At 47.1% G+C, this 17,339-nt stretch overlaps 1 protein-coding gene across 1 annotated transcript in view; it reads left to right on the forward strand.

Moving 5' to 3' along the window:
• The window catches only part of ADAM12 (ADAM metallopeptidase domain 12), a 229,599-nt gene that overhangs the window by 23,976 nt on the left and 188,284 nt on the right, over positions 1–17,339 (forward strand). Inside the window, exon 3 of the mRNA XM_090279436.1 lies at positions 13,481–13,554. Within this exon, the coding sequence (XP_090135562.1) occupies positions 13,481–13,554 (74 nt within the window). The remainder of the gene's footprint in view (positions 1–13,480; positions 13,555–17,339) is intronic.

The raw sequence follows: 17,339 nt of genomic DNA on the forward strand, positions 1-17,339 counted from the left end.
GGAATCTCCTTCTTCCCGCTGAGAAATATGTGATTGAAAGTGAACGCGGGCTTTGCTTAAAGTCCTGTAACGCGTTCCTAGGGCCGCGTTTACTTCTGTTTCTAACGACCGTTCAGGCGCCCTTGGAGGTTCCAGCAGGTGAGTCCTCCTTCTTCATTTTTTGCTGCATCTCCAAGTATCGTCAAAGGTGATTTTCCTCTTGTCTGAGGAACACGCTTGTATTTCTGTAATGCCGTCCATTGCTTATGAGTTCTTTTAATTTTTGTCTGCCTGAAAATATCTTTATTTCCCCTCCAAATGTTTGGGGGGGTGGTATTTCATGAGATGTAGAAGTCTAGGTGGAAAGTCTTTCCTTTAAGCACTACAGCATGTTCTGTCGTTTTCTGTGATGTCATCTGTCACCTGCCGTTGCTCCTTCTCAGATATCGTATCTTTTACTTAATTTCTGTTTTTCAGCAATTTCACTATGTTCAGTCTAGGAGTAGTTTATCTTTTTATTTCTAGTTCTTGGGATTATGGTGGGTCTTGATGTCTTTTGCCAATTTTGGAAATTTCCTAGTTATTTTCTCTTTCTGTATTGCTTCTGCTGTATTTTCTCTGGTCTCCTGTATTGCACAGACCTCTCACTATATCCCATAGGCCTGTGACGCTCTTCACTAAACTTGCCCTCCCGTCGTTTCTTTAGGCTTCAGTTCTGCCTATTTTCTCTAGCTCTGTTTTCCCCTTTATTATTTCTCTCTTCAGCTGCGTTTAATCTGTGGTTGAGCCTGTTTACGGAGTTGTATTTTTCCAGTCTAGAATAGTCATGTGATGCTAGTTCTCTGCTAAAATTGTTACCTTTCTTAACTTCTTGAACGTGCTAAGCGTTGTCGTGTTATAGTCTGTTTCTGTTTGCACCATGAACTGGGTCTCCTGTATGTCAGTACTTACTGCCTATCGTCCCTCCTGCATGTAGGTCTCATCTTCTTGGTGTCCGCTTATGACTAGTTAGTTCTGAGTGCCAGGCATGGTGTAGGAATATCTTAAAGGTAGTTGGGGACACTGATGTTATATGGCTAGTGCCTAAGCGGGGCTCTTGGGATCAGGGACTGAGCTGGTTTCAGTCTCTGTGAGGACTAGTCTATTTCATGTCCAGTGGGGGCGGGGTTTGCCAGTACTACCTCTGAGCAGACTCTGCTGTGCAGTCTTTTGTCCCCTTAACCCTGTAAGTCTGCGGGAAGCTCTGCTAAAGGTTTCAGCCTTTCAGACATCTGATGTCTGCAGATGTTTTGGGTAGGAAAGTTAACCTCCAGTTCTCGGTTTACACCGTGGGGCCCCTTCTCTGCCTGGGCCGTGAACCCATAACTCTTCATTACTTTGGAAACTCTGCATTGCCTTTAAATAGAGCTGTGTAGATATTTTCACATCTTTTCTAGCTTTTTCAGTGGGAGGATGAGCCCAGATTACTCAGATTGTCATCGCCAAAGGCAGAACCCCTACATTCTTGTCTCAAGAGTCGGATGACTCTGTGGTATCATATCATGTGGCTCCTGTGTCATTTTTTAATCATTTGCCTGGCTTGGACATAGAGATGTTTTCCAACTCATCAATATGAACTGTATTAAGTGTTTTTCTGCTTTTATCTGTCCATACTTTTCTGATTATTTCCTTTAGATGAATTATCGGGAGTAGAATTATTGGATCTAAGATACGTACATTTCTAAGGAGTATCATAACTATTTCCAAATTGCTCCATGGAAGGCTGTGCCAACTTATACTTGTATCAGCTGTGCAAAAGGCTCCCATTACTTGGCATCTCGCCAACACTGGAACATTACACTTCAGTAAGCCTGGCATGGCCCTGGGTGGCTATCAGGTTCATTCAAAGACTCATGGATTTAAAAGTTCTCAACTAGTTGGAATTATGGGTCAAAACTCATAAGACAAATCAATAAGTAAAATGACAAAGACTGCAGTTCAATAAGAATAGGTAAGCAGATCTAGGATGGGTGAATTTGGTGCATATAAGAGCAGGACGAGAAGCTGGCGGTCAGAGTAGTGACAAGCTATCACATTTATAGACCTTAAAGGTACAAATCAGGGGGATAAGGAGTGTCACTGAACTCCTACTCAGGAGATTCTTGTATGAAATATCACAACCGCGGTTGTATGCAGGAGCTGGATCTACCTCCCACGGTCCCAGACCAGAGCCCCAGAATGGTGACTGGTCTCTAACCGTCCCATGTGGAAAAGAGCTGAACGAACAGGGGTGTGTAGCTCCCACAAAAGATGTGTTTTGGAAGCAGAATGATGACTTTGTATGACTTTGAAAATGTACTTCTCTCCAGTAGCGTATATGAAAGTAAGGAGCGGGTCGGTACCTACAAAGCATTTTATTTTTAAAAATGTTTTGGCCCAAGCTCCTGATAGCTCTCATAGTCAGGGATGGACAGGGGCCTGCTGTGCTCCTCAGCTGCTGCCTTTCATGAAACCTACCTGCCGCGGGGTTTGACTTGTTTATAGCCAATGTGGTGTGCCGGGCACGGCTTCCCGGGGGAGGGTGTAGTGTTCGTCGCTTCATCACCGTGGTCCATACTTAGCTTTTGTTGTCGGATGAAGAAAGACTGGCTTGCCTTCTGTCCACTCCCCATCCCATGGCTTCATCTTGCTTTACTTTTCTCTGTAAACAGCATCCTTCTAGGACAGGCTAACGGTGTGTAGGTGGACCGGGGGAGGGGACTGCGTATGCTTTTAGGGTGAGGGATGGAGTCCCCTAGAATTATTGTGGAGAGACTTGTTCACCTTCCTCCTCTTATGCAGGTAGCTATGATGGACCATTTGGATGAGGTGTTCGTGAGGAATACTTGTTTCTTCAACAATTCCAGTAGAACAATCAAAATTATATACGTGCCTGTGTATGTATAGTTTTGTGATAACATGTCATGGTTTACACCAAAATGGAAACTAGATTGTAACGATGGACTGTTTTGCTGGATTGGAGGGCAAAATGTATCCTTACACAAAGGCACGGAGATATGGTCGATACGAAGGGCAGCATGGTGCCACCTTCCCGTCAGTGACACGCAGGCCCCGCCCCTGTCCAACCATTGCTATAAGCCAGGCCCTTTCCTCCTCCCAGGTGGGCCGATTATGACTTACAGGTGAGGAAACAGGGGCTTGGGGAGACCAACCATCACCAAGTCACATGGGGAGTAAGTCATGGAGCTTGGGTTGGACCCAGGTCTGCGCGAGTCCGATCTATTCGGAGGGCGGGGGAGGAGGGTATCATGAAAAATGAGTTCTACTTTAGGGTTGAGCTCCCGATAGGCTTAACCGACTATGTCTTTTATCTTCCTCTAAACCTGGGCTTTCTATTTTTAAAGAACTAGCAGGGTAACCTTTCATGACCTTGATAACCAGGCAACAGATTGTATATTTCCTTATTTCAGTGTGCCTTTAGGTATGATCGGGTTCTATATGGAAGAAAAATTTGTACATGTAGAAACTATTTTGTTCCTACGAAAGCCCTTCTAGCTCATAACTCATCTTAAATCCTTCTGAACTATTGTCTTTGAAACTGTTGCAAATGGAAGGTTTTCAGCAGGACTGGGGTCTCTCTGGGCAACCTTCTATCTCTAGAAGATAATGGGACTTTGGTTAAAAATCTGGGTCATTTATGAATTATTCATGCTCAGGTGCTAAATCTGTCAGCTGTCTTGTCTCTTCTTTCTCTGTTTTACCTTTTGTCCAGTCAACATCGTTTTAAGGTCCAGGTAAATTGATTATTTGTCCAGTTGTGCATCGTTGTTGTAAGGTCATTCGTAGGTCGTAGGACAAACTCTTTCCCTTTGCAAGCAGGGCAGGGAAGGAGCCCTAAGCACTCCTGGCTGTTCTCCCAGAGGCAAAGCCCTGGGCAGCCCCAGTGAAGGAAATAAAGGCAGTGACCATGAACTTCATTTATTACCCCCATTTGGAGGCTGCCGGCTGCCGGTATCATCCTGGTAGAAATCCTGTAGTTTCCATGGTGGCCTCTTGACTGCTGTCTCATTGACACGCTCATGGTTTAGTTCAAGATGGGCTAACCCGGGAAGGCTGAAAATATACATTTGTGATAACTCCAGCCTTGTTCTCAGAAAGGACTAGATTTTCTATTTTGGTCTGAAAGTTGTATTAAGACTGAATTTAAATACCCAAGTCTGTCAACACAGCACCCCTAACAAAGTTGCTAGTATACTCATTTGTTCGGCATAAGATACTGGCATGACTTTGAACTTCGTGACAAAGGTCAAGCTTGGTTAGCAGGGTGGCCCACCTGCACTTAGCATAGTGCTTTGCTAAGCATGTGCTCTTAGAAAAGGAAGGAGTGAGCAACATTTTATAATGTATTGATCAAGTTCATCAAACCAGTAAACATTGATTTTTGTACTTTGGTTGTACAAGAAAGCAGTGCCCAAGACAGGTTAATGAATTCTCCAAGTTGGCCAAGGCTTCAGGGAGCTGGCAGCTTCACAGGTACACAGCCGTGACCAGAAATAACTGCCCATCAGGCAGAATGCGGAAGTGGAGCTTCGGGTGCAGAGAGAGGGCTGTTCTCTGTGAGTCATCCAGGAGGGCTCCGGAGGTCCGGAGCATCTCAGGGTCCCTTCGGGATGGGGAGGAAGTGGTGTGGGAGGTGGTCGAGGAGGCCAGGGAAGGAAAGGGCTGCTCATCCGTCCTATCCACACGTGTTAATCATCACCTTCCTCTTGCCTCGTCCTGTTTGACTTTAGACCGGAGACTGTGCGTTCCACTGCCACCCGGGCCTGGCTGGTGTTACAAAGAAGGGGGCTGGCCGGGTGCAGCTACCCCCGGGCACAGTGGGGCTGGGGGACCTGGCAGCTCGGGTTCAGTTTTCTCAGACTGCGGCCGCCAGAAGGGCAGGCCCAGGGTGGCCGTTTGTGTGATGTGTTTCCCCTCCGAGAAGCAGCACATTCAGATTTGTCTGAGAAATCCCTTGACCCTTAGACATAAGCAGCTAAACCAGACTGAGACCCGGCACGTTCTCTGGGGCCACACCTACGACAGCTGCAGGGCGGACGAACCTCATGAATTGCCACCTGGTCTAGCACCGACGTCCCGGAGCTGTGTTCCCCGGCCAGCAGCCGCGGCACCACCCGGGAATCTGTTACAATTGCGGCGCCCAGGCCAGCCCGAGGTCTATGGGTAGGGGCTGCTACGTCAGGCCCGGTCCCCTGTGTGTCAGCAAGCCCTCTCGGTGACCTTCACGCTCGCTCCAGTTTGGGAATATTTTGTACACTTCTTAGGGGTTGAGAAAAAAAAAAACAAAGAGGAGAGTGTTTCATGATCCATAAAATTATATAAAGTGCACATTTCAGCATCTATAAATAAGGTTTTATCGGCACATAGCTACGCACGTGCATATATGTGTTGCCGATAGCCGTGTCTGTGAAGGCCGTGTGGCCCACAGGGCTGAAAATCTTTATTATCTAGCCCACCAAAGATACTGTTTGTCACCCTGCCTGAGAGCATTGAGTGGGGGTGGAGGAAGGGGGGGGGACTGAAGAGGAGGGGACGACAAGGAGCCCCCGTTTTGTACCCAAGAGGAAGGGGGTGCGTCATCGGAGCCCTGCGTTGGGGAACAAGGTACAGGGCGGTGAGAAAGTGGCTGGCAGGGGGCCAGGTGAGGACCCTGCAGCACGGGAGTAAAGTGTCCACGTATGAAACGTCCCCACCGGCAGAGAAGTTCTGTACATTTGTTTGAGTCGAACTGATGACGGTTGCCGGGAAGTGAAACATCAGTGGATTGAGAAAGTGCTTCCCTGGTGGCAGTTTTGCTGCTTGTTTTCTACATTAGAGTCAAAGGTGGAGTCTCGTAAGGCCAGGTGGTGGGCCGGGGTACATGAAATCTATTGGTGATCAATTAGGGGGTGGAAGAAAGCAAAGTGGGGACATCTCTGAGGCTGGAGAAAAAGTGAACTGGAGCGATGTCCTTCTTTAACGCTGGTGGGTACGGGACAGGTAATAATCAAGGCTTCCAGCACGTAGAGATGATATTCGGGGATCAAGGTGTTGAGACCTGTGGTCTCCTGCTCTGATGTGAGATTCTGCCCTGAGGGGTCTGGAAGAGGGGAGGTGACTCCGACATTCCTGGGGTCTGTTGTCATAGATGCAAAAGGACAAGTGACGGCTGACTTAAGGTGGACAATGACCTTTGTCAGGAAGCTACAGGCCTTGGGCGTGACTGCCCGCCATGACTCACTTGGAGTGGGGAATGTTTATGTCCATCCCATGTGGTGGCTTTCGGTCTCTAGGTTTGTAGGGCCCACCATGCTGGCCTTTGCTGAAACTTGTCAGGTTTAGTATGTGGCCCCTTTTTGTCCACAAAATTCCAGCATTACTCCCGGGGCCGGAGGACGAGGGCATGCTGGGGGAGCCGAGATGTGCTGAGCCTTACCCCCTGCGGCAGAAGACTCACGGGTGTTTGCAACACACACTCGAGAGAGGGGAACAAGAAGTTTGGAGCTTGGGTCTTATAGCTAGAGGACAAAGTTTTCTATGCATGTCATCGGGCTTGTGACTGGTTATCATTAGATGAGCACTAATTCTTTAGAAGAAAGAGAGTTGAACTCAAGTTGCATTCTGCCAAGTATACGGACTGAGGACCTCTTTGTCCCAGAACCAAACCAGGTGGGAAACTGGGTCCTCAGGAAAACAAAGTCCGGGAGCCCAGAGAAGTGAGTGTCCCGAGGTGGCTCCGAGAGGTCCCTAGAGTTCTTGACTTGGTCTTCTGGAGTCCTGGGTGTCAGGGCCGCATCTGGCCGTGCCAGAGCCTCGCTCCCCCCTGCCTCCGTTCTCCTACCTGCGGGCAAGCCCCTCCTCTGGCCCCAGCCCCTTCCCTTTCTTCCTCCCCTTCTCTCTCCTGATCCCGTGGCCCAAACACCCGCGAGCACAGCGGAACAGGCAAGCCACGGGAAAAGGTGACAACAGTCACACCCCAAGTTTTGTCTGAAGCTTCAGCATGAATTCTCAAAGATTTCTGCCAGACTTTCGGCATGAGTGTTCACGGAGCAATTAAAATGTGTTTTAGAGAAAGTTAGCAACTAGCTGTAATTCTGTTTGTAACAGAAAAAACGTGTTGGCCTGGGCTTCGGTTAGTGAGTGGGTTAGTTAGTATGGGATGCATGGCAGGGCCTCTGTGACTGTAGCAGGATTATTTGTTGAAGGGCTTATTACATTCTGCTAAAGTTTATTTGAAAGAGATTATGGTGACCCTCTGAATGGCTCCCTGTCAACATGTAAATGGGATGTTATCTCCAGAAGGCAGCTTGTGTGCAAACAAACTCACAAGTTCGGCTATTAACTGAAAAAAAAATGGCATATGGAAAAAATGATAGAAAAAAATCATCAGTTCCAGACATGCAATTAGTTAGATGCATGAACTTTGAGTTGGAAACCTAGCTCTCCCGTTAATAATCACAGTGCATGCTGTTCCGTGCTTATCATTCCAAAAAGCAGCATTCTGTGCCATTTGCTAGTATTATAATGTCCCCGATTTTATCAAGGTGGCAAGTCTCAGCACATGTTCCTTTTAGAACATGTCACAAAGGTTGTGCCGTACCTGCGGGGGTCTTTCCGAGCCTCCCAGCCCCTTCTGTGTTATCGATGCTGGTCATACAGGCATGTGATCATCTTTCCCATGTGAAGCCAACAAAGAGCCACGTCGCTCTCAGCCTCCACCCCCGGAACTGTCCCCGGGACTGACTCATAAACAGGCTCTCAATGAACGGATGTCCAAAATCCTTTAATCAAAAAAGCTAAGTTATTCTGTCCATTGAGATCTAAATATAAAAGGCTTAGGAGGGCTACGATTTGGATACGTGGCCATAAATAGTGAGTGAAATGGCAGTTGGTCGTGCCGTGAAGAGCAGCCCCACTGGTGGTTGGGCTCCTGTAAGAAACACGCATTCTCATTGCATGTGCGTGACGGTTCCCAGGCTGACGGAGTCTTACCATCGGACTCTCACAGGAAGAGGCCTGGTTGTGTCTGCTTTCTGCTGCTGCTGTAACAAACCACCCCACTTAAGTGCTTAAAACAGTTCCCATGTATTATGACATCCGGCCCATCCCAGCCCCCTTCTCCCCAGGATGCTCTTCCTAGCCTGACCCTTAATTGCATACACACCACCCCTTTTTCCAAGGAAGCTAACAGATTCACAGGGTCCCGGGACACATCTGAGAACCTCTCTGGGGAACGAGGCTGAAAAGTTCCCTCCCCCTGCAAAGTTTCTATTTCAATGGGGGAGGTAGAGTCAACAAGTGAAATACACACACCAGTAAACGATCACAGGTGATGAAATGGGCTAGGAAGGGGGAGAGCAAAGAGCCCCACTGAGGAGGGGGTGGCTGAGACTGGAGGTGAAGTCCCACCAAGAAGAGCCCAGGGAAGACGTGCAGGCAGAGGATCCGCCGGCCCAGGAGCCTGGAAGCCCGTCAGAACCTGGCCAGTGTTATCGAAAGCTTGGTGAGCAGGCAGCGAAAGGCGAGTGGGGTGGGGACGGCAGGGCGGGGGGCAGAGGCCAGACCCTGCCCGGGGTGGAAGCCGTAGTCATCCTGTGTACTGAAGAGTTTTACAAAAGAGCCTTGCCTGCAGCGGGGGCATCCTTGCTGGAGCGCTATCATGGATTCCCCCCACTTCCTTTGCGGTGGATGGGGGAGGGGAGGGGAAATGAAAATGGAATTTCAGTTACGCTTGAGAAGCCTGCGTCCCAGCCTTTGTCTGACTGCTTTCAGGTGCACGGTTTCCCTCTAGTCTTTCCACGGGGCGGGGAGCCCCAGGAGGGGATGCTTCGCTGTGTCTGCGTCAGAATGGCCACCGTCCCTCGGCAGGCCCAGCAGGAGGAACCGTGGGCCTGTGGCATTATCTGAAGTGTTCGGTGCACATCGAAGCCTTAGTGATTTTATCAGCAGCAACCGGATAAAGAACTTGACCTCAGAGCCTTGTGCATGTGAAAGGGGGTAGGAGGAGAGTAGTGAGCTGAAAATCTGTGTCCACATGATGCCACAGAAATACGGTGACAAGAGTCAGCTCTAAAAGTAGCCCAACATTTTCACGCACGCAGCTTAAGAGCTACAATCCATGTCTTTCAAAGGCAGCTTTTACCTAAGGTGCCTACGTGTCGTTCTGTTTAACGAGGTGTTTGCCGGTGCCATTTCCATCAGAAGAAATGATCAATAACTCATGAATAAACATCATTGTCGTGTATGTGAGGACTTCAAGGTCCCAGGCCAGGGACACCCCGCACCGGTTCCACAGCGCCTCGTTCTTCACTGTGTTCTTCTGTAGGGAAATCAAGTTTGCCCTCCCCCGGTTCCACAGGGAGCGTATCTTCCCGGCTGTGAAACTAACCCCCTGATATTAAAGTGGTAATCAGCGTTGCCTCTAAATATTCATAACGGTAAATGACTCCCGCGTGCCCCATGAATGCCAATGCTGAGGTCTCGGGCATTTATTTAGTGCTGGAGAGGGAGCGAGTTATTCCAGAGTCCCTTGGATGCAATATTTTAAAGTTGTTCTGCTTGAAAAATTAGATCCCCGAGAGCTTCCAGAATCGAGGGCTCAAATGGATGGCTTTGGCTCGGAACTGACCATTGTCTTTAAAAGGGTAACCTAGGAGCCATGATGTCAGTGAACTTGGCTGTCGACCCTGGGTTTTTTTTTAATGTAATTCCCTTCCTGCTGCTGACTCACTACCACCTTATTTCAACCTCATGGCCAGGTTCCTATTTTCCTGATCATTGGAAATTGGCCGTTCTTTAAGGACAGAGAAGCACCAAGAAGATGGTGCTAAGTATCATTTCATGCACCAGAGGGAAACGCATTGGAGGCACCCCCTCGTCCGTGGAAAGCTGTCTTTGTTGACTGGAGATACGCCGCACCCATCGTGGGTGAAATAATTAAATGCAGGTTTGGGTGAGCTCCCAGCTGGCCACAGTAGAGAAGGGGGACCAGCATGGAGAAAGCTGAGAAGAAAAAACCAGCGAATCAAGCAATCATTTTTTTTGAAACAACTGTTTCTACCTCCAGTGACTTAGGATGCATTGACCCAGGGGCGCGTGGGGGACCTCAGAGAGAGCCCAGGGAAGCTGAGGGTGGGAGCCCCTGGCTGGAGCCTTACTTTGCAGATCTGCCCGGGGCAAACCCCCTGGGGAGCCTGCCGGGACTCACTTCTGGGAGGAACTTACAGAGAAGGAGGAGAGACCTCACAAAAAAGCAAACATTGATCTTGGACTTCTAGCTTCCAGAACTGTGTGAAGATAAATTTCTGTTGATGAAACCTCTCTGTCTGTGGCATAGTGTTCTGTCAGCCCAGGCCAACCATGACGGGGGGCTTCTAAGATTCTGGTGGTGGTGTGACTTCTCAGCTGGGTGGTTTTATTGGTGATTATCTTATTGTGGTTTTTAAATTGTACTTACACATTTTATATACTCCTTGGATGTATTTTTCCCAATTAGAAAAATAGAATTGTGACTGTCAAAACATTTCCGGTTTATTGATTAGCATTCAATTGATGTATTGTGCAAGTGCAGTTCTTTAAGCATACAATAAAAGGCACAGTTCCATTAGAGTAATCAGGATACCATTTTTAAGAAAGATTGCTGTTTTTAACCAGCAGTGGTTCATTATCTCCAGTGTATAAAAATCAGAAGAAAATGGAATGAATGCATGCTTTTAAACTAGGAAATCTAATGCAGTTAGGGCTTTTGAATTAAACTAGCTCTCTGTTCTCCTTCTCCACTGGTTTCCTTTGTATCACTCAGATCTCAACTAAAATATGCAGAGAAAGATGTTTTTGCCTCCCTGGGGGAAAATGTATTTGTTTGAAGATGTTGACATTAGAATGTTAGAACAGCTCCTAGAGGGACTTGATGGAGAATTAGTACAAATGTTAATGTTTAAACTACTCAGTTCTTTGGGAGAATAGTGGTTACTGCAAAGATTTTTATTCACAGATACAATGGTCAGGATTTCTCTTTAAAATCGTGATGTGTGTCAATATCTTAGACAAACAATTTATAATTCAGTTACTTGCACAGACATATATAAATCGTGAATATACGTATGTACACTAGGTACATCTTGAGAGAATAATGACAGATATTTTGGTTCTAGTATTTCATTGTAACCATAATTACTATCTTGTTTTCCTAAGATATAATTAATGAGTATAAATTGCAAGTCCTGGAGAGAACATTCTGTGTGTTTGTAACTAAATCCAAGTGTCAGAAAATAAGAGGCCAGTTTAGGTGAAGGCCCCTGTGATGCACTCAAATGCAAATCCACGTCTTAGAAACATTTTTGCACATGATATTAAAATCAGAAGAAGTGCTATGTTTAATGTTGCAAAGGGTAAGAAAACTAATATTAATTTTAAATGTCCAACAGACTCAGAAATACGTATAATTCTTATAAGCAACAGATGTCAAAATATATCAATTAAGAAGTGTGGTTTTCACCTGATCACAAAGGGGCAGTCATTTGCTGGAACAAAAACGTAAAAAACAAGATCTGTTTAAACCAAGAAAATAGACATAAGTGTCACAGGTATGTGGGAATTCACCAGTTGAACTCTCGGGCTTAAGTAATTTAAAAAATCACCCCTTGATTAAAATTGAGAAGTCCCTTCTCTCTCTTTCTCTCCCTGCCCCCCCCCCCCGAGTTTGCACCTAATTTTATCCCCCCACAGGCACCAACGTCTGAAACAGTCTGTTCCTTAGGCAGCAGCTGGATGAAGCCAGTGTCAGGCTCTGCTGCCGCCTCAGAGATGGTGACGAGGACGGACATTTCTGTGCCCTTTGTGGGAAGGCGGAAACGCGCTCTGTCTGCAGTGGGGCCACATGTTGCTGCTACTGAGTCTTGAACGGTGTCTGGTGCGACTGATGAACCGATTTTAACTTTTGACTTTATTTTCATTAACTTAAACTTAAATAGCCCCGATGTGGCTACCACACTAAACATGGGAAGCTACAGAAAGATGTCAAAAGCTGCCCTAAAAATGAAGCGAATAAGCATTTCACCCTTGACAATCGATTTAGTTAATCTGGGTTTGAGCATTTTCCCAAAACTCAAGTGACCTTCCGTGGTGGTTTTTATGTAAATTTGGATTCATTTTAACCGATTATTTTAATGTTGGGTATTGGAAGTTACAACCTGTTTTCTCTCTTTTTATCCCATTTTCTCTTAAACCATAGCAACATGTGGTCCATTATTTCTGTGTAGCTGAAAAGCTGTGTTGTAAGGAAAGTCTCCTGAACTCTGGGATTGAGTGCCCTTCCAATGTGGAATATTAAGGAACGACACATAAACTGATAAAGCAAAGGCCTGCAGAACCGATACAACTGAGGTGGGGGCTGTGTTGGCAGAGGCTGAGACCTCCTGCAGCGCTAAGCAGGCGACCTGAGTTCCTGGTGCTGGTCCGCGGGGGCCCAGCTCTCCCTGACTGTCCTCCCCGGAAGTCCCTGGGGATCCTGGGGCCCTTCCTAAGGCTGCTGCATGCTCCGTGCGCCCACCGGTCCTCTGCCCATCCCCCCATCTGCCTGGACTGCCGGCATCCCTCCAGCTTCCCTCCCGAGCACGGCCTGAACACGCCATCCGAATCCGAATGAAAACACAGTGCTGGTGCTTAAAAATAAACATTACGAAGTTTCAGTTCTATTAGTGAGAAATGCCCCATGGATAGGTAACCCTCCCCTTGAGACAGGTTGGCTTGGATAAGGACAGTTAGCGTGGACTGTGAGTCCCCAGCATCGTGGTGGGGCACGGAAAGGAGGAAGCAGAGGGGCTTCATGGAATGTGTGGGGGGTGGGGAGCCCGGGCTCTGTATACACAGGGGTGCGTTTGTGTTCTTAAAGATACCCCTCTGCTTCCATTAAAGAAGGAGTAGGAAGAGAGCCCAGGTGGGCATGCTGGGCCCAGGTTTGAAGGGGGTCTCAGTAATGCAGGTGAGAGGTGACTGAGGAGGTCCGGCTGGACTGGGGTGGGGGACGTCACCCAGGCAACGGCACTTGTGTTTTGGAGGGCAAAGTGACAGGACCTTTTCCTGGATTCGATGGCGCTGGTGAGGGCAAAGGAGGCTTCAAGGAAGACTTTACATTTCTGCCATGAGCCCTGGGGGAAAGGAAGGTGCCCTTTGGAGAGCCGGGGAGACTGAGGACGGCGCTGACTGTGGGAAGGAGGCTAGGGTCAAGAAGGCTGCCGAGGGCATGTGGCCGAAGGAAGGAGTGCAAAGGCCGGGACGCAGGCCGTGCCCATGACTGCCGGGAGGGCGATGCGTTGTCCAGACTTGTCCTGGTGACCTGGTCCCCTGCGTTTGGGTTCTCACAACGGTCCTTGAAAAAAATTACTTTTCTCTCCCTCCATCAAGTCTGTCTGTGGAGCAGATTGGAATATTGGCGAGTCAAAGCGAGATGGTTTTCAGCGGACTCTTCTTGTTTATCTTTCAGAATCACCCAGAAGTGTTGACTTTTCGAATACAACTGCCAAGCAAGGAACTGATCCTAAATCTGGAAAGGAACAAGTAAGTCCCATTGATCCTTGCTTATTGCACAGCAGGAGAGCGTTCAGACAGCGTGGATGAGGAGTGCTATGTGGTTTATGTTGGCGTGAGAGGGACAGGACCCAGTACGTGGATTCGTGAGCCGGGTTTGGACTGGGGTCTGGAATTAACTTCAAACAGTGATCCAGTGGACGAACAAAAAATTGTACAAACTTTGTAACTGAGCAGCTATGTCTCTTCGCTCTGCTTTTCAGAGCCTGAGTTTTGAGGACAAGCATTTAAGCATCGCTTGTTCTGTTCACGTAAGAGTGTTCCGTCACCAGTTAACTTTTGGCAGTTCCTGGGTTATATAAGGAAGAGCAGCTCCCAAAGGATAGAAATTCTTTTTGCCCTGAGATGTACCAAGAGTTGACTTTATCTTTCCAAGTTTGTTTCCAGTGGCATAAAGTATTTATTTTACCATTTTATTTAAAAATGTGGCCCCCATTTTTTTACAAAATTATATAAATTTTCAGAAAATGGTATTTTTTTCCCCCTGGAATACATGGACATTGTTACATATTTTGTATGTCTTTCTAGTTGAATACTGTCTGCTTCAAGGCATAAGTGGAAACAATTCATACTCTTGAACTCCTTCACACTGTGTGGCTGTCCCCAGGGGCTCCTCAGGTCTCAGGGACCCTTGCTGTTCTGTCTGATTGGTGTCAGAAAAGAACTGAGCTCCCCTGATCAGCGATCTGTATTTAAAGCCATCAATCAGGTACCCAAGTCCTGTCTCTCTCCCTTCTGGAACGGCTGCCTCCTGTGTTTCGCCCACCAGGGAGCTGCTCGGGTTTCTATTGAGTTGTTCTGTTTTGTTTTTGCTGAAATGACAGCTTCACCAGAACGAGTTTGAGCAGAGCTACCTCGTCACAAAATTCTGTCTTTGTATTCCCTGCGTGTTTACCCCTGAGCGCTGGGCTTTTGTAAGCAGGAAGCAGTGTGTTTTGAGCTCTGCTTGGGACTCGATGATCTTAAAATAGAGGTTCAGGCACGCATCTTGGATAATTCGGGTGCTGGACAGAAACAAGCATGTTGCTTTTTGTATGTCTGTCTTGGCACAGTAACTATTTTCCTGCTTTTTTTCCCCTCACTTAAGAATATTGTGGGACACTTCAGCTTTGCGCAGGGCTGGTTGTATGTGGCTGTGAAAATATCTCAGTGGACAAAATTCAGTATTCTCTGAAAGGTCAAAAGAAAACAAGGCCCTTGGTAGCCGTGCATTTCCTTGATGGGGGTATCAGGGTCAGCTGTGGACTTGGGAAGTGTCTTTCCTGTTGTCAGGCTGTGGGAGGGACCTGGTAAACTCCACGGAGTGAACGGGACCCATCCTGAGCCTTCAGGTCGTGCATGCTATGGCTCCAAGTAGAGGAACCGAAATAGACTTAATGAAACCGTGAAGTTGTTTTTACTACGAAAGGAATACATGTCCAGTGCTGTAAGGAGAAAAAGAACAAAGAGCCATTAAAGAAAGAAAGAAAGAGAGAGAGAAAGAGAAAAAGAAAGGAAAGGAAAGGAAAGAAAAACCCTCTTACTACCAAACACAACTCGGTTAATATTTCGGGGGTGCTCATACAGATACTTTTGTAAGTAAGGTCTGCACCTTGAACCTTCTTCGTTGATATCCTAGTCTGGGTGTAATTTGATATCCTACATCTTCATTTAGCTTTAAAATAGACACACTTTTGCATATAAAAAGGCCCTTCCTGGAGCCCATCTGGTTTTTTGAGTCTATAATACGGCTTAATAGCCTCATTTGTGGCTCCCTCTGAAAATGATTTACCTTTTATTCAGGTGGATGGTCTAATGCACATTGACTACTGGACGGTATCCAATTTATATCAAAGAGCATTTTAAAAGGTGCCTTCGTGTGCTCACTTCCAATGCCGGGCCGTTCACAAAAGTATCACAAAATGAGAAAAGTAGAAAGCATTAGGCGTTCGCTTCCTGATTTATTTCTCTCACCCCAGCCTCCCTGTCTGCTTACCTCTTAGAAAACATGGAGGGTGTTCAATGTGTTTCCGTGATATCCGGTACCTTTACTGGAATTATGCTACTTACACCAACTGTAGAGCCCCGTGCTGATAAAAATAGCATTGTCATAGAGCAGACCGGTGTCACTGTTTTAATAACGCAGTCCCCAAAATACTGCAGCATAAGGCATTTTGGATAAAGGTAACGCATCTTTTCTATGGACTTCACTTTTGACACCACGAATACAAAAAAAGTGACAGTTTTATAAACAGAGTGAAATGTTTATTTGCTTCTAGCTCTCAATGCTGACGCAAAAGATAATCAATTATCTGGTATAAAGGAGAAATTTTCATGTGCACTGTCTTTGGTGAAACGCATCCGGTTAGAGAATTTATCCAAATGAAGCTCCAAGCACCCAGAGGTAAAGATGCGAGTGGGAGTCATTTCAGAATTTCACGAGCTGCGCGCTGAGAGCCTGCCCGCTATGCAGGAAGCTGCTTGGTGCCCTGGTTGGCGCCTACGGGCCAGGAGGCCGGGAGGCAGGCCTGTGTGCAAGGATGCGCATTGCAGAGTGTTTCCCCTCAAAGTACATCAGCAGGCCCTGGCTGGTGTGGCTCAGTGGGTTGGGCATTGTCCCACAGACAGAAAGGTCACCGGTTCGATTCCCAGTTGCCACATGCCTGGGTTGTGGGCCAGGTCCCCAGGTGGGGGGCACGCAAGAGGCAACCGATTGATGTTTTTCTCACACGTCCATGTTTTTCTCTCTCTTTCTCCCTCCCTTCCCCTCTCTCTAAAATTAAATAAATGAAAGCTTTAAAAAAATAAAGTAAAAATACATCAATAGGAAAGTGATTAAATAAAGGACGAGTCACCTATGAGTTAGAGCATGACGCAGCAATTAAGAGTGACGGAGGAGACCTTTATTTGTATAAACAGCGTGCTTACTAACGGTTGACATGGCCTTCAGGGCTTATATCTAACTTTCCCCTGTGTACCTCTGTCTCGGAGCAGTAAGATTATGGAAGACCCTTGCTTTCTTGGTCATGTTCGCTGGTTACAGCTAGTGGTGGGGGAACTGAGCAACAAGGAAACAGGTCTCCTGGACGTGGACAGCAGTGTGGTGATTTCTGGGAGGGGGTGGGGGGGGCGTAAGGGGACTCAATGGTAATGGAAAAAATACAATACGGAGTAAATGAAATATTTTTTAAAAGAAAATATTGCTATTCAAATTAGGAGAACTGTCTATGTTGAAGGGGAAAAAAGCTGCTGCAAAAACCGAGAAATTGTTGAAAAGAAGAACGCCGAAGTATTTATTATTCATAAACAGGAAATGCTGAGCTACAGGGAGGCCTCAGGCAACTTTCAAAGGGCTGAAAAACTCTACCCAGTGACAACTGGACCTTTAAACATCCAGAAATCTGTTTGAATGAAAAAGCAGCTTAGAAATCACAACCGAAATAGAGGTGATCTCCGTGCGTTAAATCCTGAGTCATGATCTAGAGCTCAGCGACCTCCTCAGAAACGCTTCGTGGAAGCCTGCTTTTCACGGAGCAGGGCTGCATCGTTACCACATAGCAGTTTCAGGGAATCTGTTTATTCGCCTCCCAGCGTCCCTTACTTGTGCAGAGATCGGACGCGGCTCACTTTAAATCTGTGCTTGCAGAGCTGTAATTGAATGTTTAAAGAAACTCAAGGCTTCCCCGGAGAAGCATTTGTCTGTGTGGAGCTGGAGGGACGCTCTATGACTCCGTAACTCAGCGGCCCCCGCGGACTCCCGGCCCAGCCTCACACAG

This window comes from Furipterus horrens, unplaced genomic scaffold, assembly GCF_987537825.1.
Source record: "Furipterus horrens unplaced genomic scaffold, mFurHor1.1.pri manual_scaffold_5, whole genome shotgun sequence".
NCBI classification, from domain to species: domain Eukaryota; kingdom Metazoa; phylum Chordata; class Mammalia; order Chiroptera; family Furipteridae; genus Furipterus; species Furipterus horrens.